The sequence below is a fragment of the Phoca vitulina genome, unplaced genomic scaffold, assembly GCF_004348235.1.
Source record: "Phoca vitulina isolate PV1807 unplaced genomic scaffold, GSC_HSeal_1.0 scaffold12, whole genome shotgun sequence".
Classification (NCBI taxonomy): Eukaryota; Metazoa; Chordata; class Mammalia; order Carnivora; family Phocidae; genus Phoca; species Phoca vitulina.
Window position 1 is genome coordinate 39,606,267 of NW_022589715.1, and position 24,530 is coordinate 39,630,796.

The 24,530-nt window shown below is 44.3% G+C and overlaps 1 protein-coding gene across 2 annotated transcripts in view; it reads right to left on the reverse strand.

The window, feature by feature from the left end:
* Positions 1–418: 418 nt before the first annotated feature.
* SPTBN1 (spectrin beta, non-erythrocytic 1) overlaps positions 419–24,530 on the reverse strand; it is a 192,772-nt gene continuing 168,660 nt past the window's right edge. For both annotated transcript variants that reach the window (XM_032410973.1, XM_032410974.1), the window contains exons 27-36: positions 20,757–21,001; positions 19,548–19,686; positions 18,731–18,815; positions 16,756–16,952; positions 15,555–15,667; positions 14,807–14,870; positions 10,212–10,450; positions 8,800–8,973; positions 2,136–2,178; positions 419–1,326 (exon numbers count right to left, since the gene is read on the reverse strand). In XM_032410973.1, coding sequence (XP_032266864.1) covers positions 1,108–1,326; positions 2,136–2,178; positions 8,800–8,973; positions 10,212–10,450; positions 14,807–14,870; positions 15,555–15,667; positions 16,756–16,952; positions 18,731–18,815; positions 19,548–19,686; positions 20,757–21,001 — 1,518 coding nt within the window. In that variant the 3' untranslated portion in view covers positions 419–1,107. The remainder of the gene's footprint in view (positions 1,327–2,135; positions 2,179–8,799; positions 8,974–10,211; positions 10,451–14,806; positions 14,871–15,554; positions 15,668–16,755; positions 16,953–18,730; positions 18,816–19,547; positions 19,687–20,756; positions 21,002–24,530) is intronic.

Below are 24,530 nucleotides of genomic sequence, written 5' to 3' on the forward strand. Positions count from 1 at the left end.
TGCTAGATTTAAAAGCATTTAATGACATAGCATATATTTAACAGGGCAGAAGTTGAGAGGTACAGGTCATACGACTGAGCGCCAGGCCTGAGCGACCACCTCCCTGCTCAGGCCCAGCCTCTGGAGTTCATTCCTATCGATGCCATTTTGATTGTGCAGTAAGATGAAAATTTGTCATTACAATCGTTACAGTGACAAAGAAATGCACACTATGTATCAAATAGCAAGGTAATGAAGCAAATTATAACACAGTGTGGCAACGCACGAGCAAGTAACCATTAGAGTAACATTACTTTGTCCAGTAAATGCTTCAGTTCCACTTGTACACTTACCAATGATTTAAAGGGTTTTATTATACATCTAGTTTTATTATACTTTGTACTAGAATTATCTCAAACATACAATATAATGTATTTCGGCAAAAAAAAAAAAAAATTGAAATTACAGATTATTTAAAACAGTATCCATTTTCTATTCCTTCTCGTACACCGGTATACCGACATTCTGAACTGTCCTTGCAGGTGATGCAGAAAAGCTGCATGTCAGGTGTTAGTAAGTGATGCCAGATACAAACGGTTTGGTCTGTAGATTTAACATGGAGCTGCACTGTGGCGGCAGCGAGATCATAATACATGATCTGTTTAATCAAGGTTAGACCCGTCGTGGGCACTTCTAATAGTTGAGACTCAAGGTAACCACTGGAAATAAATGGAAGAGAATGGTGTCAGGAAATTGGTACATTTTGTCTCTAGTGAGCACAGGAAATATTGTTTAAGCACCGCTGCCTTGCATACCAACAGCACTAGAGGCGGGTTATTTCCAACGCAGCCTCACAAAATTGAGGAACAGTTTAAATATTGAGATCTAATCTATATAATTTCATTAAAAAAAATCTGGTCTTCCCTCTGCACCTCAAACTTTTGTAACTTGGAGATAAAGTATTTAGGTGTATTTCCCCCACCCCCCCAGAAATGCTCTATAAATTAAAAAAAAAAATCAACCACATTGAAGAACATTAGGCACAGAGAATAATGTGTTGGTTCTGAGCTTGCATGCTGGAGTTTCACTGAAAAGGTAAGAGAAGGGCAGGAGGTGAAGGAAAGGAGTTCATTTCTTTTTGCCAAAAATGCTGAACCGCTTCTCCTTGTCTTTCTCTTTGTCTTTCTCCCGCTTGCCAGGGCTAGACTCGCTGGTGATGGTGACGACGCTGGTGGGCAAGGTCTGTGCCCGGCTGGATGCTGGCGTGCTCTGCGTGCTGGCGGACACCTCATGTTTATCGGAGGAGATGGCAGAGGAGATGGCCTGGATCCATGTGTTCATTTCCTCCTGGACAAAGGACCACAGGTGAGACTCAGCCAAGAGGGATGGGCTCAAAACACCTTCACTTCACCTGCCCAAACATGTGCCTCCGTTGGTTGGAAGGCTTGGGAACAGTGCATCTAGCCCACGGGAGCATCTGGCTAAGAGGCAAGCAGTTCCCAAATGACCCTTAGCAGAGTGAACATGGTTCAACTCTCACGAGAATTTGGTTTATAAGACCTGAAAGTCACCCATGTAGTATGTGGTCCTACAAACTTGGAAGAATGAGAAGACTGGTTTCCATTGGTGGGATGCACCCTTTTCTTTTACTTTTCTTAAAAAATTGAAGTATATTTGACATATAACCCTGCATGAATTTAGTAGAAGTTGGTTTTTCAAATCTAAAGCACTACACACATTGCTTTCTCATCAGAAGACCCTCTCTCCCTGCAAGAAGTACAACCATGAAATGGTTGCTTGAAGGCAGTGGAGTGCCGCAGGGAGGCCCCTGACTGGACTTCAGGATCCACATCCTGTCCCCGGACCACCCCACTGTGCCTCATCCACTGCGAGGGGTGCGCAAGTTTTCCTCCATCAACTTCAGGGTCCTTGCACTAGCCCTCCTAACACAGCAGGGAGACAGTAAGATGCCATTCTGCCTCTTAGCGATATAAGGAGAACTGAACGCCTTCCAGTTGTTAGTGACTGAGGAGACCAGGTAAGAGAAGCCATGACTGATGATTACTTATATATGAAACACTGTAAATAAAGCTTATTGTGCCAATAAATATTTGCAAAAGCTCAAGTATTGAGAGAAATGAATCTTAAAAACTTACATCATCTTTGGCTTGGAAGAGGTACTCATTGCCATCATTTAGTCTGTAAGTTGAAGGAAGAAAGTCAGTCACAATTTGACTTAGGAAGAAACAAAACCCTCAAATTCCCAAAACCTATGAGGGACATAAGCAGGCCAAGGGAATCCTACCAGAAATGCCCATCAGAGCTCTGCATACATCACCAACTTTGCCCAGGACCCACAAAGGCCCAATATATATTCTTGGGCCAGTATAATATACACAAAAACTTAATGTTTCAATCCCCTGGAAGGATCAAAAATGTCCCAAACATATCAACATCTGGCTTTGCTGTGGCAAAGGCCACTTGAATGTCTAATCAATGCTCTAAACTGAATTCAAGATATAATGCTTTAAAAATGATGAGTCCTGGGGTGCCTGGGTGGATTAGTCGGTTAAGCATCTGCCTTTGGCGCAGGTCATGATCCCAGGGTTGTGGGATCAACCCCCATGTCGGACTCCCTGCTCAGCAGAAGTCTGTTTCTCCCTCTCCTGCTCCCCCTGCTTGTATGCGGTCAAATAAACAAATAAAATCTTTAAAAAAAAACGATGAGTCTTCAGGTCATTATCCCAGGGTCCTGGATCAGCAGGGAGTCTGCTTGTCCCTCTCCCTCTGCCCCTCCTCCCCCTCCCGCGCTGTGCTCTCTCAAATAAAATCTTAAAAAAAATAAAACATTAAAAATAAAAATTATGAGTCTTTTCACTACATAATCATTAAGGGAACAATCTGACATGAAGATGTAAAAACTGTAAATACTTACGCACCCAACATGGCAGCGCCCAAATACATAAAGCAGTATATAAAGGAAGTAATCAATAGTAATACAGTAATAGATCATATCATCCAAACAAAAAATCAACAAGGAAACTGGTTTTGGTGACAGATTAGACCAGATGGATCTAACAGATATATTCAGAACATTCCATCCTGAAACAATGGAATGCACATTCTTTTCAAGTGCACATGGAACACTCTCCAGGAAAGATCACATATTAGGCCACAAAACAAGTCTCAACAAATTAAAAAAGATCAAAGTCGTATCATGCATGATTTCTGACTACAATGCTATGAAACTAGAAATCAACCTAAGAAAAAATCTAGAAAGAACACAAATACATGGAGATTAAATAACATGCTACTAAACAATGAATGGGTCAAACAAGAAATCAAAGAGGAAATCAAAACATCCAGGAAGACAAATGAAAATGAAAATACAAAGTCTAAAAACTATGAGACACTAAGAGGGAAGTTTATAGCAATACAGGACTACCTCAAAAAGCAAGAAAAATCTCAAATAAACAACCTAACCTTACAACCTAAAAGACTGAGAAAAAGAACAAACAAAACCCTAAACCAGTAGAAGGAAGGAAAAAAAGATTAAAGAAGAAAAAAAAGAAAAAATAAATAAAGAAACAATGTAACAGATCAATGAAACCAGAAGCTGGTTTCTCATAAAGATCAACAAAATTGATAAACCTTTAGCCAGATTCTTTAAAAAAAAAAACTCAATTAACAAAATCAGAAATGAAAGATGAGAAATAACTGATGCCACAGAAAAAGGATTTTAAGAGAATATTATGAAAACTTACATGCCAACAAATTGGACAAGCTAGAAGAAATGGACAAATTCCTAGAAGCACATAACCTTCTAAAACTGAATCAGAAGAAATAGAAAATTTGAACAGACTGATTACCAGCAAAGAAATTGAGTCAGTAATCAAAAAACTCCCAAAAACAGAAGGCCAGGACCAGGTGACTTCACAGGTAAATTCGACCAACACTTAAAGAAGAGTTAATACTACTTCTTCTCAAACTGTTCCCAAAAATAAAAGAGGAAGGAAAGCTTCCAAATTCATCCTGTGAAGCCAGCATGATCCTGATACCAAAACCAGATCAAGACACTACAAAAAAAGAGAACTCAGGACAACACCTCTGATGAACACAGATGCAAAAAAACTCAACAAAATATTAGCAAACCAAATCTACAATACATTATAAAAACCACCATGACCAAGTGAGATTTACTCCTGGGATGCAAGGGTTCAATATTCAAATCAATCAACGTGATACATCATATCAACAAGAGAAAGGACAAAAACTTTATGATCATTTCAATAGATGAGAAAAAACATTTGAAAAAGTACAGCCATCTGTCATGATAAAATCCCTCAATAAAACAGGTTTCGGGGCCCCAGCTGGCTCAGTCAGTGGAGTGTGTAACTCCTGAAATCAGGGTCATGAGTTCAAGCTCCTACTGGGGCCTACTTAAAAAAACAAAACAACAAACAAACAAAAGTAGGTTTAGAGGGAACATACATCAACACAATAAAGGCCATCTATGAAAACCCCACAGTTAACATCATCCTCAATGGGGAAAAACTGAGAGCTTTTTCCCCTACGGTCAGGAACAAGACGAGGATGTCTGCTCTTACTACAGCTATTCAACACAGAACTAGAAGTCCTAGCTATAGCAATCAGATAACAAAAAGAAATAAAAGACATCCAAATTCATAAGGAATAAGTAAAATGGTCACTATCTGCAGACGACATGATGCTACATATATAGAAAACAATAAGGTCTCCACCAAATAATTACTAGAGCTGATAAATGAGTTCACTAAGGTTCAAGATACAAAAATCAATATAAAGAAATATGTTGCATTTCTATACAGGAATAATGAAGCAGCAGAAAGAGAAATTAAGAAAACAGTCCCAGGACGCCTGATTGGCTGTCGGAAGAGCATGGGACTGTTGATCTTGGGGCTGTGGGTTCAAACCCCATGTTGGGGGTAGAGATTACTTAAAAATAAAATCTTAAAAAAAAAAGTCCTATTTACAATTACACCAAAAATAATAAAATAGCTAGAAATAAATTTAACCAAGGAGGTTAAAAGACTCTGAAAACTACAAAACGCTGATGAAAGAAATTAAAGATGACACAAACAAATGGAAAGATACTCCATGCTGATGGACTGGGGAAACAAATACTGTTAATGTCCATATAATGCAATCCCTATCAAAATACCAACAGCATTTTTCAAAGAACTAGAACAAACAATCCTAAAATTTGTATGGAACCACAAAAGACCCTTAACAGCCAAAGCAATCTTGAAAAAGAACAAGACAATGGGAGGTATCACAATTCCAGACTTCAAGTAATATTACAGAGCTGTAGTAATCAAAACAGTATGGTACGGCACAAAAAGACTCACAGATCAATGGAAAAGAACAGAAAACCCAGAAATAAATCCACAATTATATGGTCAATTAAACTTTGATAAGGGAGGCAAGAATATGCAATGGGGGAAAAAGTCTCTTCAAAAATGCTGTTGGGAAAACTGGACAACAATGTGCAAAAGAATGAAACTGGACCACTTTTGCACACCATACACAAAAATAAACTCAAAATGAATTAAGGACCTCAATGAAACCAGTAAAAACAATGAAACCATAAAAATCCTAGAAGAGAACACAGGCAGTACTTTCTCTGATATTAGCTGTAGCAACATTTTTCTAGATACGTCTCCTTAAGCAAGGGAAAACAAAAGCAAAAACAAACTATTGGGATTACATCAAAATAAAAAGCTTCTGCACAGCAAAGGAAACAATGAACAAAACTAAAGGACAGGGGCGCCTGGGTGGCTCAGTTGGTTAAGCAACTGCCTTCGGCTCAGGTCATGATCCTAGAGTCCTGGGATCGAGTCCCACATCGGGCTCCCCGCTCAGCGGGGAGTCTGCTTCTCCCTCTGATCCTCCCCCTCTCATGCTCTCTGTCTCCCATTCTCTCTCAGGTGCTTGTGTTCCCTCTCTCGCTGTCTCTCTCTGTCAAATAAATAAATCTTTAAAAAAAAAAAAACAAAAAAAAAAAACTAAAGGACAAACTCCTGAATGGGAGAAGATATTTGCAAATGACAAATCCCATAAGGGGTTCGTATCCAAATACATAAAGAAGTGGGGCACCTAAGTGGCGCAGTCAGTTAAGCGTCTGACTCTTGGTTTCAGCTCAGGTCGAAATCTCAGGGTCGTTGAGATTGAGCCCACATCGGGGTCCACGCTCAGCCTGGAGTCAGCTTAAGAGTCTCTCTCTCCCTCTCTCTCTGCCCCTCCCGCTCGTGCTTTCTAAAATAAATACATCTTTAGGGTGCCTGGGTGGCTCAGTTGGTTGAGCAGCTGCCTTCGGCTCGGGTCATGATCCTGGAGTCCCGGGATCGAGTCCCGCGTCGGGCTCCCTGCTCAGCAGGGAGTCTGCTTCTCCCTCTGACCCTCCCCCCTCTCATGTGCTCTCTCTCTCTCTCTCTCAAATAAATAAATAAAATCTTTAAAAAAATAAAATAAAATAAAATAAAATAAAATAAATACATCTTTAAAAAAAATAAAGAACTTATACAACTCAATACCAAGAAACCCAAATAATCCAATTAAAAAAATAGGCAGAAGACATAAACAGACATTTCTCCAAAGAAGACAGAGATGGCCAACAGACACATGAAAAGATGCTCAACATCACTCACCATCAGGGAAATACAAATCAAAATTACAATGAGATGTCACTTCACACCTGTCAGAATGGCTAAAATCATAAACACAAGAAACAAAAAGTGTTGGTGAGGATGTGAAGAAAAAGGAACCCTTGTGCACTGTTGGTGGGAATGCAAACTGGTGCAGCCACTCTGGAAAACAGTATGGAGGTTTCCTCAAAAAATTAAAAACAGAATTACCACATGATCCAGTAATTCAACTACTGGGTATTCAACCAAAGAAAGAGAAAACATTAATTCAAAAACATCTATGCACACCTGTGTTCACTGCAACATTATTTACAAAAGCCACATTATGAAAGCAGCCCAAGCCACATTATGAAAGCAGCCCAAGTGACCCGGAATAGCAACTCCTGGGTCTGGATAAGCTGCAACAGATAAAGAAGACAGATAAAGAAGATGTTGTATATATGTATTTACACACACACACACACTGTAGTATTACTTAGCCATAAAAAAGAATGAAATCTTGGCATCTGCAACAACATGGATGCATCTACAAAATGCTAAGTGAAATTTAAGAAACAAAACAAATGAACAAAGAAAAGAGACAGACAAAAAATAGACTCTTAAGTATTGTTTGAGATGGGTGGATGGGTGAAATAGGTGAGGAGAATTAAGAGGATACTTATCGTGATGAGCACTGAGTCACGTATAGAATCATGGAATCACTATACTGTGTGCTGGGAAACTAATAAAACACTATATGTTAATTATACTGAAATTAAAAAAAGTATGAATCCTTTTGAAATTCTGCTACAGAGCCTTATATCCCCCACATTTACAAATACCAGAATTTTTAAATAGACATACAGAAGAAGTCTCCTAGATTTCCCTTCTTACATGGTACGGAGTAAAAGAAACTGTCCCGCAAGGCCATCCCTAGGATGCTGGAGAGTCACTGGCTTGGAGGGCTACTCATTCACTTCACTGCGGTACAGAGGAAGGGGTGTTCCTGGTGGGGAGGAAGGTAAGTGCCCTCTGCCAAAACCCGGACCCTCTGAAGCTGCATGGAGGGAGAAGAAAGGAGGGAGGCAGCCGGGGAGCCAGGCTGTTTGCACCTTATTTCACGCAGTGTAAAGGGCTCCAAGTCCTGAAGAGCCTGCCTCCGGTGCTCCTTGAAAGAGCTCAAAAAGTCACACCTTTTGAAACGCTCATTTGCAGTCCGTGGCCTAGTGCAACCGACAGGACACAAATGTCTAACTGAAGACCAAAGCTTTTCAGGTCCCAAAGCCACAGATCAAATTAGTTTTAAACTAATTAACATTCTAACCACGGACACATTTACTTTCTACATTTTTTTTTTTTTTTTAAGATTTTATTTATTTGTCAGAGAGAGAGAGAGCACAAGCAGAGGGAGTGGGAGAGGGAGAAGCAGGCCTCCCGCGGAGCAGGGAGCCCGATGCGGGACTCGATCCCAGGACCCTGGGATCATGACCTGAGCTGAAGGCAGACGCTTAACGACTGAGCCACCCAGGCGTCCCTACTTTCTCTATTTTTCAAGATGAAATGGCTTTTCTGCCCATTTCTAAGTATAAGAACTTCTGAGCCTGGATCCACTCTGAGGGAGGTGTATGTGTTCTACAAGCCAGAGACATGTGGAACTAGATGGTTCCAGAAGCAGCTGGAACATCCGCTGGGCAAGCCAGGGGAGCAGAAAGACCCAGGTCCCCCACAGGCACTTCCTGTTTATCTCCATCCAGCTCCAGGATGACTCACTTGACCCAGCTCCACATAACTTGTGGGCAAAGAATAGCAACTCCTGGGTCTGGATAAGCTGCAAAAATGGGTAAACTATTTTTCTACGTTTCCCTTAAAATGTGAACAGCTCACCTTGTCTTAAGAAACAGTAAGTTCCAGCTTATCAAAACAAAAGCTCATTTCTTCAAGGCTAAGCTGTGCCATGAACCACAGGGAGACTGATGACTGGCCACAGTCCCTAAAGATCCTAACCGAGACACGGGACAAACCACACAAGTTTCATTGGTGATTTTTTTTAAATGGCAGAGAGGAAGAACCGACTGATCACAGTATCTGCCTGGGAAAACCAACCCCAAGAGTGAAAATACACCTACTCTTGGGAACCAAGAAACGGGGCCCCTCTCACCTCAGCTTGAACACGTGTTTCTTCTTCTTGTAATCAAGGGCCACTTCACAGATGGCTTCTTTCAAACTCACAGGGACCTCGCTGTGGTAGGGGATTCCAGAGGCAGCCGTCTTTGCATCTTTGTAGAAACCCATTTCTTGGTTATTTATGACACAATAAACATTGTGCCAGGACCTGAGCAGTAAAGAAAGGAATGTCAGGGTTCTAGACCACACTCCTGTAAAGAATTAAGGATGTGATTAATATGCAAATGATCCACACACCACGTGGTGTGACCCCTTGTTAAAAGCCTTTCCTAAATTCTGCTAAAACTAAACAAGAAAACAAAATTCCTCCACAGACTGCTGGGACAGTGTCCACATTCATCCAGTGGCAGGTGATTGAGGGCAGGTGATTCTCTGAGTTTGGGGAAAAACATGTTGCCCTCTTCTATTACATAAAGGTACTCCTGGCTCTGACGGGAAAGATTTTTATTGGGGTTGGTTCTCTTTGCTGTAGTACCCTCTTGTGGTAATGCTGTACAGGGCAGACTCCTCATCTGAAACATGCCTGTCCTGAAACACCTAACTCTTCCACCTCGGTTTTAATCCTGATGGGGCTTGGCAACCTGACAGGGAGGCAGATCCAGGGCCATTAGCACTGGTAGTACCTCCGGATGAATCAGAAAAAAGACAGCCTTTCCCCCATGATATGGCAAACTGTCATGATATACTGATTTTTATCAGAAGACACTGTACTGTCACCTACCTAGATTAACATAAAAATTTATGTTGTACTCAATGTGGATGGCAGCTCTGAGATGGGGATTTCCTGGTCTAATGTACAACCTGTACAACTGTACATGGTGGTCCCAGGCAGAAGGGATCATTGGTTAAGCACACTGGCTTTGGAATCAGGTAAGAATTTCACCCGGGCCTTGCCATATACCATGTTTCTGAAGAGTGAGTTTTTTTCACCACACAGGGCCACCATTTCCTCATTTATAAAAGAGATTATTAATAAAAGTAGGGCCTATTGGGAGGCAGTGAAATAAACACAGATATGGAGATAAGGCCGGGGAAATGAATGTCTTAAAAAAAAAAAATCCCACAAGGAAGAACACTTCACTTTAGGGAAATTCTCCAACCTCTGCCTAGCACATTTCTTCTCAGGAAGAATTACTAAGTCCCCTTTTTGCTATTCCCATCCACGCTTAATTAACCTTCCTTCTCTCAGTGAATCAAAAGCACTCTCCTCCCATTTTCCAATGTCAGTCCCAAGAAAAAAGTGATGCCCAGGAAGCTAAGGACAAATGGATTTCACCAGCGCCCACTCCGCGGCTTTCCAAGGGGCAAGCGGGTGCTCCGACCTTGAACGGGCTGGGCTGACTTCCCATCTCCTGAGGCGGTGGCCTCAGCCTTCGCCGCTCTCACCTGCTCGAGGCTTTCTTATTGTGAGCCTCCCACTCGTGCTTCCGATTCAGGAAGCCTTCCATCTGGGCCGAAGGCGTCTCCTGGGTTCTGGCCGGCAAGGTGGCAGCACTCTGGGCCGGGAGGGCGGTCTTGGCTTTGCGGTCCGAGGTGGGGGAGGGGATGGGGCTGGACTCCTTTGAGCTTGTTCTCTGCTCGGCGGCGCCGTTGACCATTTCACTTGCGTCCACCGTTTCTGCCATCTAGGGACAGTGGAGAGGCCATTCAGCGAACCCTGTGAGCCACAGGGGTGACCACATACGCTCTGACTCGCACACGTGGCTGTGTATAAATGCCGGGCACAGATCGAGGCAGTACAGTAAAACCATTGCAACATCCCACAAAGCCAGCGGGACACCAAGGACATTAGAAGGTGGGGAGGGATTAATGCCCGCCCGCTTATGGGGAAGGGAGAAAAGCGAAATGCCAGGATGAGTTTTACTGCACTCTGTTCCTCGGATCAATCCATTTTCTCTAATGTAACTCAGATCATTTCCTCTTAGGGTTACTTTAAAAACAAAAGGACGACAGGAACAATCACACGTATTAAATATGAGAGAGTGGACGTTATACAGCAGCCACCTTACAACCAAGGACGTCACCAGAAGAGCTGGAAGTTTAAGCGAAAGGGCATTCACAAACAGACCGACAGATGACTCTATCAGAACTACACAGCATTCCCCCAGAGTAAGACAGGGAAAGACCTCGGGTTTCTGAAAATGCTCTCCGGCTCTCCTCCCCCGCCCCTCAACACATCGTCATAAAACATGCAGAAATTAGGACGACAATCATGCATTTCACATCTACCATCCCAGTTAGACTTTGGAACTTAAGAGCTGGAAGGAAATGAGGCAAGTCAACAAACATCAATTTAACCACATCTGCCGGAGTTGTATCGTGAGTGGGTTGTAGTTGGTGTTAAAGGAGCCGGAAAAGCCAATCACAGTCACTCAACACCACACGGCTATTTACCCCCAAACACAGACAGAACCAGGGCCTTCCCCATCACGTGTTGGTTGATCACGGTGCCTTCCTGCACTGAGACGAGAAAGCCCAGACACAGCCAGACTTCCCGCGGCTCTGACCGTCAGGCTGGAGACGTCTTCGGGAGCTGTTCCTTCCCAAGCTCATTTATATTGTGACCCTCGGGGCTTTTCGGCTTTGGAAATGCAGTAGGGTCTCGGTTCATTATCGCTTTCAGCCTGTGTACCATCAACTGTGTACCATTAACTGTCTCGGCCCTGGCTGATACACCCAGGGCGTGGGATTAGCAAGTTACTAAAGCTGGGTGTGGCTGACACTTTAGTGGGTTACAGACAACCTGCACCCCTCGTACACGGACAAACATGGAGGTGTCAATGGCAACGTTCATTAGATACGTCCCCCACCACTGCTGCCCAGAACCAAAATGACAAGTTAGCAGCAACAACTTCAACAGGAGAAATGGGAGAACAACCACCACTGCTTCGACACTCAGATATGTCAACTCTTGGGAACAGGATCACTTGTTTAGGCCTTAGCTAAGTGGCGGGGTGGGAGTCACGAGCTTCTCTTCCATCTATACAGACTATCACTGTCAGCATCAGGGTTCAGGGTAAGACCAGAGGCTTTGCAATTTAAGGGTGTTTTTGACTGGAACCCTTTAGCCACACAGCAATGTGGGAAATGGGACTCTTAGGGCAAGGAAGGCATGGGGGAGGAGGATGGACATGTGATTATCCTGGCCTCCTAAGTGACACCCTGTAGATGTGTGCTTATGAGCAACAGGCTATTTCCATATTTCTCTTTCCTTTCACTTTTAAAGGAGAGATGCAGGAGGGGAAATGACCACCAAAAAACAAAACCCTGAGTCCAAAGGAAGTGAGTGGATTTTAAAGTTGACAAATCTGTTCTAGTGTGGAATTTCAGGAAACTTCTGGTGGGAAGGAAGTGTGAGTTTGGTCTGAAAGGCCTATGCCAGGTGTGAGTCTAGGGAGACATAGGGTTAGTGTGTATAGAAACCAGGTTAAAAAAAAATTAGTGCTGCAGCTGTGGCTCGGAAACTGCTGGTGACAGCAGGGACCTGGAGGGAGCAGTGTCTGCTGACAGGCTAACGTTTATAGCACTGGGGCAGACTTCAAGGGGGGCCAAGGCCAGGGAAGCCTCTTCTGGGGGAAATTCTGCAGCAAAAATTTTTTTCTTTAGAGTTAGAAGGAAAGAGAAAACCCCAAACCAGTATGCAGAGATAATTAATGTTTATGCAAATGAATCACTAAACCAAGAAAACAAGGAAAATAAAAGGAACAAAATGATTTTTAATGGACATGTGCTTAAGCATGCCAACAGACAACACACCACTAGAGACAAACATCAAAAGCAAATCATAGTGCTATGATCATACATGTGAATCTCCCCCCAACCCCCACCCCAGGTTGCTTCTCTTTAGCGATTAGTCCAGAGTGCTTTAGTGGCTGGGTACACCTGAGATCTTTAAATCAGGAGGTGAACACGAATGCAACGTGACAACTAGTAGCACAAGAAACACCTGATTGGTTTTCTAAGTGCATGAAGCAACACTATTTTCAAGTTCATTAACTTGAGTCTCTGCACCACAACTCCAAAGAATGAAAAGGCTTTTCTTCTTCCAATCCAATTATAATAAAAAACTTGTTCTGGCAAGCCACAATTTAAAAATCTAGATAAAAATAGGCATGAGAACAAATGCCAAAAACATCATTGCACTCTTTGTGTTTTTGTTTTTTTTTTTTGGTCTTCTGAATACAAAAAGCATAAAATTGGGTATCATTCCAGATGATATAAAATTTAAACATATATATATGGAAACATCACATATATACATACAGATCAATGACACAGAATCTGGAGCCAGAAACACATTGTCAGGGCTCCCTAATGACCAAAGATAAAGCAGTAGTTTTTTCTAAAATGAATTTTGGTGCGTTTTAAGGCAGAGACCCAATAATGGTGCACACTACCCCCAGAACATAAGAAGCTTGGCATCTATCTATATACCCATCTACAGTCGCAAGTAGATAGATATGTACATAGAAATAAGGAAAAACAAACAAGATGCTATATGATGTTATCCTGACAAAAGAAAAAAAAAAAAGACATGCATCATGAAATGAAAAGACAAATCAGACTTAACTCATGGAAAACACATATCAAAACAGGTTTCTGATCCCACTAACATCTAAATATGGCAAATGAGCAAGTGACTGTCTCACAAGGCTTGGATGTAGTATGGATTTGGTTTTGTTCTGTCTGTATCAGTACCAGGAAATCACCTCTTTCATAAGCTTTTATTCCTAAGGAATAGAATTTCTGTTAAAACATTTTCAATCCCTGCTGGTAGTCTGATCAATGCCATTCTAAAAAGACTCCTTATTGGAGAACCTCACAAAAAAAAGTCATAAGAAAACGAAAACGAGAAGATCCGTATGAGACATACAACGGAGTTTGTCTACACAGACGCTACAATTCCTTCTGAAGCCAGGTGGCGTCCAACGGCTCCTAGGGGTGGTCCACCAAGTGCAGGGTTCAAGTAATCAGGGTGAACCAGGATGGCTTTTGTTCCATTTGTTTGAGAAATTTAAACAGTTTGACACCCTTAAGTCATCGACTGAATGGAGAGGCCCGGAAGTCTGGTAGGCAGGCTTCCGGAACCTGCCGAGGACTGCTGCCGCCTGCCATGCTGGGCGTCATGGCGGTGCTGACAGTGACCAGGACCAAGGTGGCAGCAGGGTCAGCGGGCACTTCACCCCTGAGGCTGGCTGCGTTACTTGCTGCAAATAAGCTCACAATTTCTCAATTCAGGTCTTGGCAGAAAAAAACGGAGGAACTCATTTGGAAAAAGTAATACATAATCCAAGGGTCTCAAAATCATTTCAGATTCTGTGCCTAAAGTTAACAGAGCTTCCCAAGTAGATCCAACTCCACCCCCCACTATTTTTTTTCCGTTTTCAGTAAATGAATGCATCCTTCATGGAATGTGACACAGCTGACTTAAGGTTTTAATCTTAGTACTGAGAGTCTCCTTCCTTATATACCAATCTTCCTAGTTACTATTAAACTATGGCAGGTTAATGACATCTGTAAAGGGGGGTATGTGTAGCGCAGTATTGCACCCTGTTAGTATAACTAGATGTGTCATACCTGTCGGATTCTAGTTTTCTTCTTCATTTTGCTGTAATCTCATTTAATTTCAATTACTCATGTAAGGCTTTCGCTGTAAAATCTTAATAAAGTAAAAAGCTCACAATAAATAAACAAAAAATAAGTATGTTGCTTTAAGGCAACTGAGTATCCATCAGTTAATAGACTCAAATAAACATGAATTAAATGCAAACAAATATGAAACCAAGGAAGCCTACGAATTAAGGAAAAATTTTAACACTGTGGGTGAAGTGGAAGCCAAAAGGTCAAACCAACAGGATTTGGAAAGAGTGGTTCTTGACAAATGGTAGTGAACTTCACAGTCCAGACCATGGCTGGTCACTGGCTGTCCGTCTGCTATTAAAGTTTTTGTAGTTTTGGTAGGTTTGAGAGCGGTAACTAACCCGTGGAGATCCCTGTTCAGCCGGCAAACCGTTCTGGGAAACTTGCTCTCCTTTTGAAGTATCCCTGTTAGGTAAAGCAGGGAAGGAGGGCAGAGGAGGGAAGGGGAAAGTAAGGAAAGGGAGGAAAAAGAGAAAAAGAGAGACGATGAGGGAGAACAACATCACTCAATTTTACTACGGACTTTCTCTCAGAAAAACATATGCAACCCCCTTTTACGTAATGCAATTTCTTTTTAGGAACTTCCCAGGTGTTCCAAACCAAGTCTAGGTAGAGAGCAAGAGCACAGGCATGCCCTCTCCCCCCAGTACAGGCAGCATTCAGGGTTGGCTCGGGGCTCTTACCACAGCATAGTCATTAGTTTTTCAGAAATAGACAATAATTTCTGTTCTTTATGTGAAGAACTTTCAAAAAGCATCACCACATAATCAGTGGCCTGAAATCTGGGTGGTTCACTCCCTCCACTAGTCACATGGGAATTCCGAGTGTGTGCGTGTACACGCGCGTGCAGGCAGTGGAGTGGATGCTGTCTACACCCCACTTCTGCCGCCTACACAGCAATGTCACTCCGGACAAGCCTGTGTTCTCCGATGTCACCCGGGGTGACTACACAGATTTGACATCCTCCACAGAATTAACAGAAGGGCATGTGGTGAGGCCTAGTGTAGCACAACCTTAGCAAAGATGACCCCCGAACCTCACTTGTCAGGGAAGCTAAAACGCGAGCAGTGCAGGCTGCCCACGACTCACCACTGCTGCTGGGACTCAGTCTCCTCAGAAGCCTTCGTGCTCGGCTCGGGAGAGGGCGGCCGCCTCTTCCTCTCCTCTTCCTCTTGCTGTCTGCGCACTTCCAGTAACTCCAACTGAGGGCAAACACAGCAATGTTCAGCAGAGCCCCAAACTCTGCCTCTTTTAAGGAAAGGGTTCTTCAGGAACCCAGAAAGCCCTCCTGCCTCAGTTTTCTACCCTGGATCGCGCTGGACAACCAGAAGGGCTGACACCCAGCAAGACGGCACTGGGATCACAGGAACTGCAGCTATAACCCAGAACGACGGGAAACAGACCTGAGTGACGACGCAGGTCTACTCAATGGGTTTGGGTGCCCCCTGGGGCCCCGAGTTTCATTTCTAAATGAACTATGCAGCTCTCAACTCTGCTTGGGAAGAAAGTACCTGAGCATGAGGGTCCACAATGGACTTCCCATCAGAGCTCAGACAAACACCACTGAGACAGAGTTACAGTAATTCTCAAGGAGGCTTCTTGTGCTGCGGTAGGCATCTGTGTTCAGCCCAAACCCAAGTAATATAAAAGAAAAGCCACAGAGCAGTCTAACTGAAACTAAGCCATTTCACAAGCAGTATGTATGCACTAAAACGTATGCAGATATGTTTTAAATCCTCAGCACTGCAGAAACTGGAAAGAACTCCATTTTTGTAGACCATAAAGAATCAGCTTTCTATCAGAAGTGCAAGTGTCATTGGAGGGGAAACACCAGTGAGCAAGCCTTATTCTAAAGCTTTAATTTAATCGTGGCAGAAGAAATGATCAGGAATGAGAGAATTCTCAGTGGTCTAGGATCCAGCTACTACTCGATAGAAATTCTGATTCTGAAAATCTGAATTAAACTGTAAGGCGAAGCTCCCCTACAAACCAAAGCTTCTATGAGATATAAGAGGAAAAGCAGATCAAAAGAGAAAAGCAAACCCCAATCAATCAGTTCCCAGGCAGGGAAGTGACTACACAGCTAGGTACGCAGGAAGTAACTGAGGGAGTGGCAGCCCTGGACAGTCTCACCGGGTTCTGTACCAAGAGAACAGCCAGTTTCAGGAAGGTCCTCACTGCTTCTAACAACAGAGCAATGACATGACTCTCTGGTCTAGGAGGCAAACAGGAAGAAGCTGCCCAGGAGAACCAAAAGGCCAAGCACCCCCAGCACCCAGCGGCCACTCACCGTCGTCAGCCTCTCCAGGGCAGAGAACCTCTCGTCCCAGGTGGCTGCAGACTTCTCAAAAGCCTCGTGGCGCTTGATGAGCTTCTCCACCTCGTCCACACTCTGGCCTATTTCTCGGCTGGATAGGTAGGGCTCCTGTCCGAGCAGCCAGGCCTCGGCCACACTGGCGTCCCGTGAGAACTGGTGGACCTCCAAAACTGCACAGGGTACCAAGAGTGAGTGCGGGCCAGCGGGGGGGGTGCGCCCCGGGCAGTCGGGGGACGATGCTGCCCTGGTGGCAGCTGCCCACGCTGCCAGTCTCCAGCCTCGATCAGCGCGGTACAGCCTAAGTGTGACGTGGGCTACTTATCCCACTTTAACTTTTCTAGTAGCCACACAGAAAATAAATCGGTGAAACTTTAAAACAAACAGGTGAAATTAACAAGTGTATTTTAGATAACCCAATAGATCAAACTATGATTTCAGCATGTAAGCAATATAAAAAAATTGAGACGGAACTCCTTTTCCTTCTGTCTCTGAAATGATATACATTTTATACGTATAGCACACCTCAGTTTGGACCAGCCACACTGCACGTTCTCAAGAGCCACAGGTGGAGAGGGGCTACCACGCTACCACAGTGGACAGTGCAGGCCTAGGAGGTATGCTCTACTCACTCCGCCCTACTTCAGTGAGATAAGCCTCAGGGCCCTGAAGGAATTCAATCTACATACAACCAGACTACGCAGGCACTCATTCATCAACCACCCTTCCTGGGGTGGTAGCTGTCGGTTTTAATTTGGGGGAGCTGAGAGGGAGGAAAGACAGCAGGACATCCACTGCAGTGAAGGGAGGGGCAGGTTAGAACTTGGCTTTGCACCGTGGCCAGCATTAATTTTCACTCCATCTCAAGCGGTGATGCTTGGGGCCATACAGGTGAGGAAAGGACTGCGGGCAGCATCAGCGTCCTCAGCAGCTGCCAACAGCCTCTCCTCAACAAGGCTACAAGGAGAAGATCCCATGGCTGCATGAGGGACTCACCCCCTCATCATGCGCGCCCAGCGTACAACCTGGTGTCTCGTTCACAGTACAGAGTAACACAGGCTTTGCTGAAGTGAACATGCCCTGGAAATCCTCACAATTTGTACACCAAATCCTCATCCAAATAATGGTTGAGAGCGGGATCCCTTTTTCAAGAGGGTTCTAGCCCAAAAGGGTGAGGTGCCTGCATTAGGCGTTTTACAAACCTTTTAGACAAGGCCCCCTGGATTCTGTTTCCAGTGAGCACCCCTGGGGTCTGAGAATGAGGTTCTATTACACTCATAGAGCCCAGAGCCCCATGCACAGAATGGTGAAGCATGGTAAATCATGCTGGAGTTGGGCTACCTTCAGTGTTTATACCTATTATTAAATGCTATTCCCATGTTATAAACTCTGTGGTAGCTCACATATTCCTTCATAAAATCAGACTAAAATTAAAATCTACCTCAGAGGGTCCCCTTGGGGCGTAAATATAGAAAAATATATAAACACTTAGAATAATGCCCAGCTCATTGCAAAACCTTTGTAGTTGGTAGCTTTTATAAAGTTACCAACCTTCTATTAAGAGCACTAGATAGAAGACCTAATCAGGCCAACTTTCTACCTTCTTGACTGTAATAATAATTCCTCTTAAAGATAACTAGAGGAGGAAGGGACTTCAAGCTGGACTCTCCCAGAGGGACACCAAATTGTTATTCCATGCTGTTCCTGAAGAACACCCAAATCCCACTTACAACACTGAGATCAATCATGGGATGAAAAATAATGTATATGCCACAGGTAACTACTTAAAAATATTTAGCATGAAATGGTGAACTAGGGCATTAAGAAAGAAGCGTTAAGAACTCCAAAAATCATTACGTGATAACATCACAGCAAATCATAGCAGGAAACTAAACTTGCACGTGGTCAATAGACACCCAAAAAGAAAGGAAAGATTTAAGTAGGTCCTTACTCAGTCTTAACCATTCCCAACGGTCTTCCCACTTGTCAATCATTTCTTTTCTCTTTTCTGTCAACTGCAGTAACTTTTCCTTGATCTGTGAGAAAAGGAGGACAACAGGGACATCTTAACAAATTGTACCACATCCTCCTAGCCTTCCCCTTGACGGGTCACTTCACATAAGAAAAATACATTTTCTGTAGAGATCCCTACTAAACCAGGGAGAGTACCTAAGGACTACTCAGTCTATTTATGTACTAGAGAGAAAAACATGGCAAAGTGCCTTCCAGAAGGGGCTGAGAGGAAAGGCTGGGCTCCACCCACAGCTGCTGTCCTGAGGCGGACAACCATGCCCTGAGCCACCTCCCGATTCTGGGGCTCCATATGGCGAACACACTCAGGAAGAGATGGACAGTGAGAGGGTCAAAGCCCTGACCTCTATGAGAGAAGACCCTACCCCTTCAAGGGGGCCACATGCTGACTCATCATTTCTCTCTTTATTACCACCATCCTCACTCGAATTAGACAGAAAAGGGATGCCACCCAGGGTGAGTACCGGAGGAGGTGACAAAGGATAGAACTTCAATCTGAGGCCTGCAGAAATGCTCTTCTGTGCCTAGAGTGTTCTTGCGTAACTATTCCACACACACGGGAGAGGAGCAAAGAATTTCAAAATACGTGTAAGCATTACCTGTGTATGAATACATATATATTTCTCTGTGTATGTGTCTGCATATGCACATGCATACGTACTGACAAAATAAAGTCATCTTACATCCTAAGACCAACTGCATTCACCCCGGGGCCGTAAAGCAAAGAGCTGTCCTACCTCCTCAGATGCATAGTGCTTTCTCGCCAGCAGGGATTTCCCAAGTTCAATGCAGGTTGTGAAACTGTCATTACGAGCATCAATTTCAGCTTTGATTCCTTGATGATTATTCATTAATAGTTCAACAGATGATACATCCCTAAAATTAGACAAATAATACCTCCTTTAGGAGATCAAGCTTTCCAAATAAACATGTAGGTTTCAAAACACGTAATTAATTTGCAGGAACAGCACAACAGCACAATATGTCTTTCAGGTCTGATTGAGGACCAGCAATGCAACCTAACATTTGGAATAAGGCTTCTCTCATTCGTGTGTGTGTGCATGCGCACACACGCATGCACACATTTGAGTAACTCCAAATGGTTGCCAGGCAAGTGCCAGAAAAACCACTGGATTTCTGTTCAAACTTTTATACCCCCATGAGTTAGTGCCAAAGGTTCAGGACATGTGTATTCCAAAGAGCAGCTGATATCCCCTCTTATTCAGGCACGAAGAGGCACACAGAGCCACCACCAGCTTGGAAATCAACGACTATAGAGCTGTGAGAACTTCTCATGAATCACAACCTAAAGTCCTGATCTGGGAAATACAACTGCTTTTTATATATACAGTAATAAAAAACTTTTTCTCAATTACAGCGGGCACTGGAGCTGGCAGGGCTGAAACTGGAGGTTGTGTATGTGGCCTGCCCGTTCATGTCTTAGCTGCTCTTCACTGCCTTGCAGCAAACACGGCCAGAGAGAAGATATGGAACAAATATTAAATAATCGTCTCAAGACACCATTTAAGCAGATGGTGAGGGTAAGAGACACTTTCGGTAATGCATGAGAAAAAGGACAGAGTGGTTTTTAATCTCAGACACAGAAAAAGAACTCAATTCCAATGATGAGGGAGAGCTAGTCATGCCCAGGGTATGTAGCTGCTTGAAGCATGAGGCCCAGAGAAAGGGCAGGAGGGCAGGAGTGAGTGTGGAGCATGGGGGTGGAGGGGTAGGAGAGAGGGTTTGACAACACTGTGCCTGGTTCCCTGGTAACTGTGTGCTGTAGACAACAGAAGCAAGAGAAGCTGCTCCAAAACTCCTCATCACCCCGTCTCTGGCCTTGAAGCTCTCGGGAGAGGCCCCTGGTTCTCTCTAGAAGATCCCTCTACAATCGCCCGGGGTCAGCAGGCTGGATTTCCTCCCACCCAGGACGCCAGCAGGGTTACCTGGGCTTCTCCTGGGCTTCGATCTGCCGGATGACATCCTCCATCCACAGCATGAGGTCGCGCACCATGCTGAAGAAGCGGAACTTGTCCCCCGTGTCCACCAGCCGCACCCTGCGGCCCTCACAGGCATCCAGCAGGGCCTTCCAGGCTTCCAGGACCTCGTTCTCCCGCTTCTGGATGTCATCAGCCTTGTCACCTGCATAGGCTGCCTGGAGACGGGCCGCATCCTCCTGGAGCTGCCTCACCTGCAAAGCCACCAGGGAGACGAGTCAGCTCAGATGGGTGGGGGCCTTCTCTCCACCACCTCACCGCTCCCTCCATGCACACCATATGCTGTTCTGCACTAATGAGAGCACCAGGCCTACATGGGGCCCCTACACCCCAGTGAGCTCACAATTCTATCGGGGAGATCCACACTGGAAAAATCCAAGTTTAGTATAAATGTACCGAACTGCATTATGGAGTTCAGTGCAAATGAGAAGACAAATGAAATGCTACAGGAATGCAGGCAGGAGACCTTGGTCAGGTGTCCTGGAGGCGGCCTGGGATATAAAGATGGTACAGAAAGCACAGGGTACATATGCAGACATATTAGAAAAATCAACACGTGCAAAAAAAAAAAAAAAAAAATCAACACGCAACCGGCTCTTGCAGGGTACAAAAGGGTTTGTTGTTGTTGTTTTTTTAAATCATGAACAACACGGAACTGCCATGAAGAACTCAGTTTGAAAACAAGTTTTCCATTGTTATGTGATGTTGCTGTAAGAGCTCTCACATGGGCCAGTTCAACTTGAAAAACAAAAATATATCATCTCATGTAGCCCAAAAAACTGAGTGACATCCAAGAAGGTGGACTTCTCACTCGCCAAATTTCAATAAAAACTCTGCAGAACAGGAAATGCAAGCGGGTCTTAGGAAAAGATGCTCCACGGAGATACTATAATTTGTCATCTATTAGCTGGCAAAAATTCGAGTCTGATGGTGTATCTGCCAGTGAGTGATCTGACTGTTGACAGGACAAGGGGCTACGGCCCCTGTAGAAGCCACGAGCAGTATGCATCAAAGTTACAAACGCACCTTCTGATTTTATGACCCCACTTGAGGGAATTTATCCTACATGTAATTATGCACATTTAGGAAATGAAAGACATTATTTATTGTAGCAACATCTGTAAAAGCAGAAGAGTGAAAATAAAGGTCCATCAGTGAGAATCTGGTTGCACTCATGATGGCACATCCATACAAGAGGCTCTTCTGCAGGCATGTAAAAGAACAAGGAAGGGCTCTTTATACTCATGCAAAGGGTTCTAGGAGGATGGAGTGTACCTAATATCCACTTCCTGAGCAATAAAGCGGGAAAAACAATGATCGGCTTTCGCCTTTTTTGGGGGGAGAAGTGGAAGGGAGATAGGCCTATAGAAGAGAAAGTCGTAACCGTGGCTATTTTATATTTTTAGATTTCTGTTACATATTAGTAGTGCCATACTGTTGACATCTAATTAAAAACACATATAGGAGAATATACACTCAGCCTTCATTTCCTGAGGCTGTGTGACCACAGTCCACAGACAAGTGTCATCCCAGACTACAGGAGCCTGGAGAAGCCTATGAGGGGAGTTTGCTGTTGGATACCAGCAGGGGGTGTACGCGGGGAGAAGGGGGGGAAGGATGGACAACACTGGTGCTTTCAAGGAGCTGGACACTGACCCTGACCACAAAGAAGGACTGCAGGTGGTGGCATGTAAGGCAAACAAATTTCTGCAACAGATGCAAAGAAGAATCAATGCGGTTTATTTTTCATGATGATCTGATTTCCATATCCCTGCTTCTGGAAATCTTCCATGACTGTGGCTCAGGTATAACTCAAAGTACAACGAGCAAGTTCCTAGGAAATTATTTGAAAAACTAATTTCCTATAGGACTAACCAAATCTTTCTCAACAATTAAAAAAAAAAAAACCCAAACAAACAAAACGAAAACAATAACAAAAAACCTTTTCCTGTGCCTCTGGTTGTTTCTAATTCGTTCTCAAAAAAAACCCAAAAACAAACAAAAAAGCCCCAAGCAAACAAACAAAAACAAGGTAGAGGAGGGATAGCAAAAGTGAAAATTCCCCACACAAATGAACTACTGCTCTGAGCAGTCAGTGAGGACCACTACTATGGCTCCCGTGCAGAGTGCAGAGTGGGCTGGCTAAAGAGTTAAATGGCGGGCAAGGACGCACCACCGGCTTCTGGGAGCCTGCCCCAAGGGCCTCCCTCTATTCTAATTCTGTTACAAGAAACCTGGGCTGATTTGCAGGAGGGGCACGCATACTTCTAGAGCTGTAAATGGCCTCGTCCAGCAGACACGGTGAGGCAGAGACTCTCAAGACTCGAGGGAGTGGACTCTTTCCCTCCCTCGAGAGGAGATGGGTGCCCTCAGCAATCTGAGTCTCACCAGGTGAAGGGGTTTAATGAAGAAAATGAGAGCAACTCCATCATTTCTGGAGTTTCCTGAAGTTCTAAAACAAAGTGATTTTACAGGTGCAGGGAAAGACCTACCACCGGGAAGGTCTGTTCTCGCTCTGTCCTTGAGGCATCCCACAAGTTCCCCCAAGCTCTTTTTTATGTAACAACAGTTACTTATAGAGCTCTCACGGGAGCACAAATTAAACTTGCAGTGATACAGAGCAACAGGCCCCAATTCAAACTGGGGTCTGCCCCTCTCCAGGGGCCTTGCTCCAGGCACAGGTGAGACTGCACTGTTAGGAGCCTCAGGCATTCACGTGGTGCCCGAGGACCTTATGTGCGATGAAAGCCCCTGAACACGAAGCTGACAAGCTTCTGAATGGCAAGTTGTCAGAGCTGGGGAGGCCACCAGCTCTGAAGGAAAGACTGGAAATCCTTAGGATACACGGTGGACCCCCCTACTAAATTCTGCTTCATGCAGACCCTAAGCCACTCCACATACCTGTTCTTAAATATTCCCTCAGTATCTTCCACCTCCTTGGTGGAAAAGCTGAAGCCACTTAATCTGCACGGAGCCCCAGCTGTGATCTAGCAGTTTCTAGAAGGGGCCAATTAAGGGCAGGGGAGAAGGCAATGGGAAAGGTGGTCCCTCCAGAGAACAAACTCCAAAGTATACCGAAGACTGGTAAGGCTGATGGCACTGGATCGGGGTCAGCCCACAGTCCAAGCTGGGCCGCGTGTTTCTATAATTCTAGATTTACTGTGCCACAGCCATGCTCCTTCCTTTCGTATTGTCTGGGGCCACCTATGCTATAAAGACAGAGCTGAGGATTTGCAACAGGGACCACGTGTCCCACAAGGCTGAAAATACTTACCATCTGCGCTTCTATGCTGATCCCTGCCCTAGATTACCAACACGCTCCGAACAGACAAGAACAAACCTCCTAATATACCCAGGGCTGGTATCTTTAATAAAACTGGTTCCTCTTCTAGGACCATCAAGTTTAGGAGAAAAAGATCCAACTGATTTTTCCTCTAAAAGTCGTAAGACTAAACAAGAAACTGTGCAGAGACTGGGGAGTGAACTAAAGAGTGATTATACTCCAGGTTCTCACTGCTATGCTGTTATCACTCTGTCAAGCATCTTTTAAAGAAAGTCTTTGTGTCAGCCATTTCAGACTGGGGGAGTGGGGAGACCAGGCATATTAAAACATTAGACTCTTAGGGGCGCCTGGGTGGCTCAGTCGTTAAGCGTCTGCCTTCGGCTCAGGTCATGATCCGCAGGAAGCCTGCTTCTCCCTCTCCCACTCCCCCTGCTTGTGTT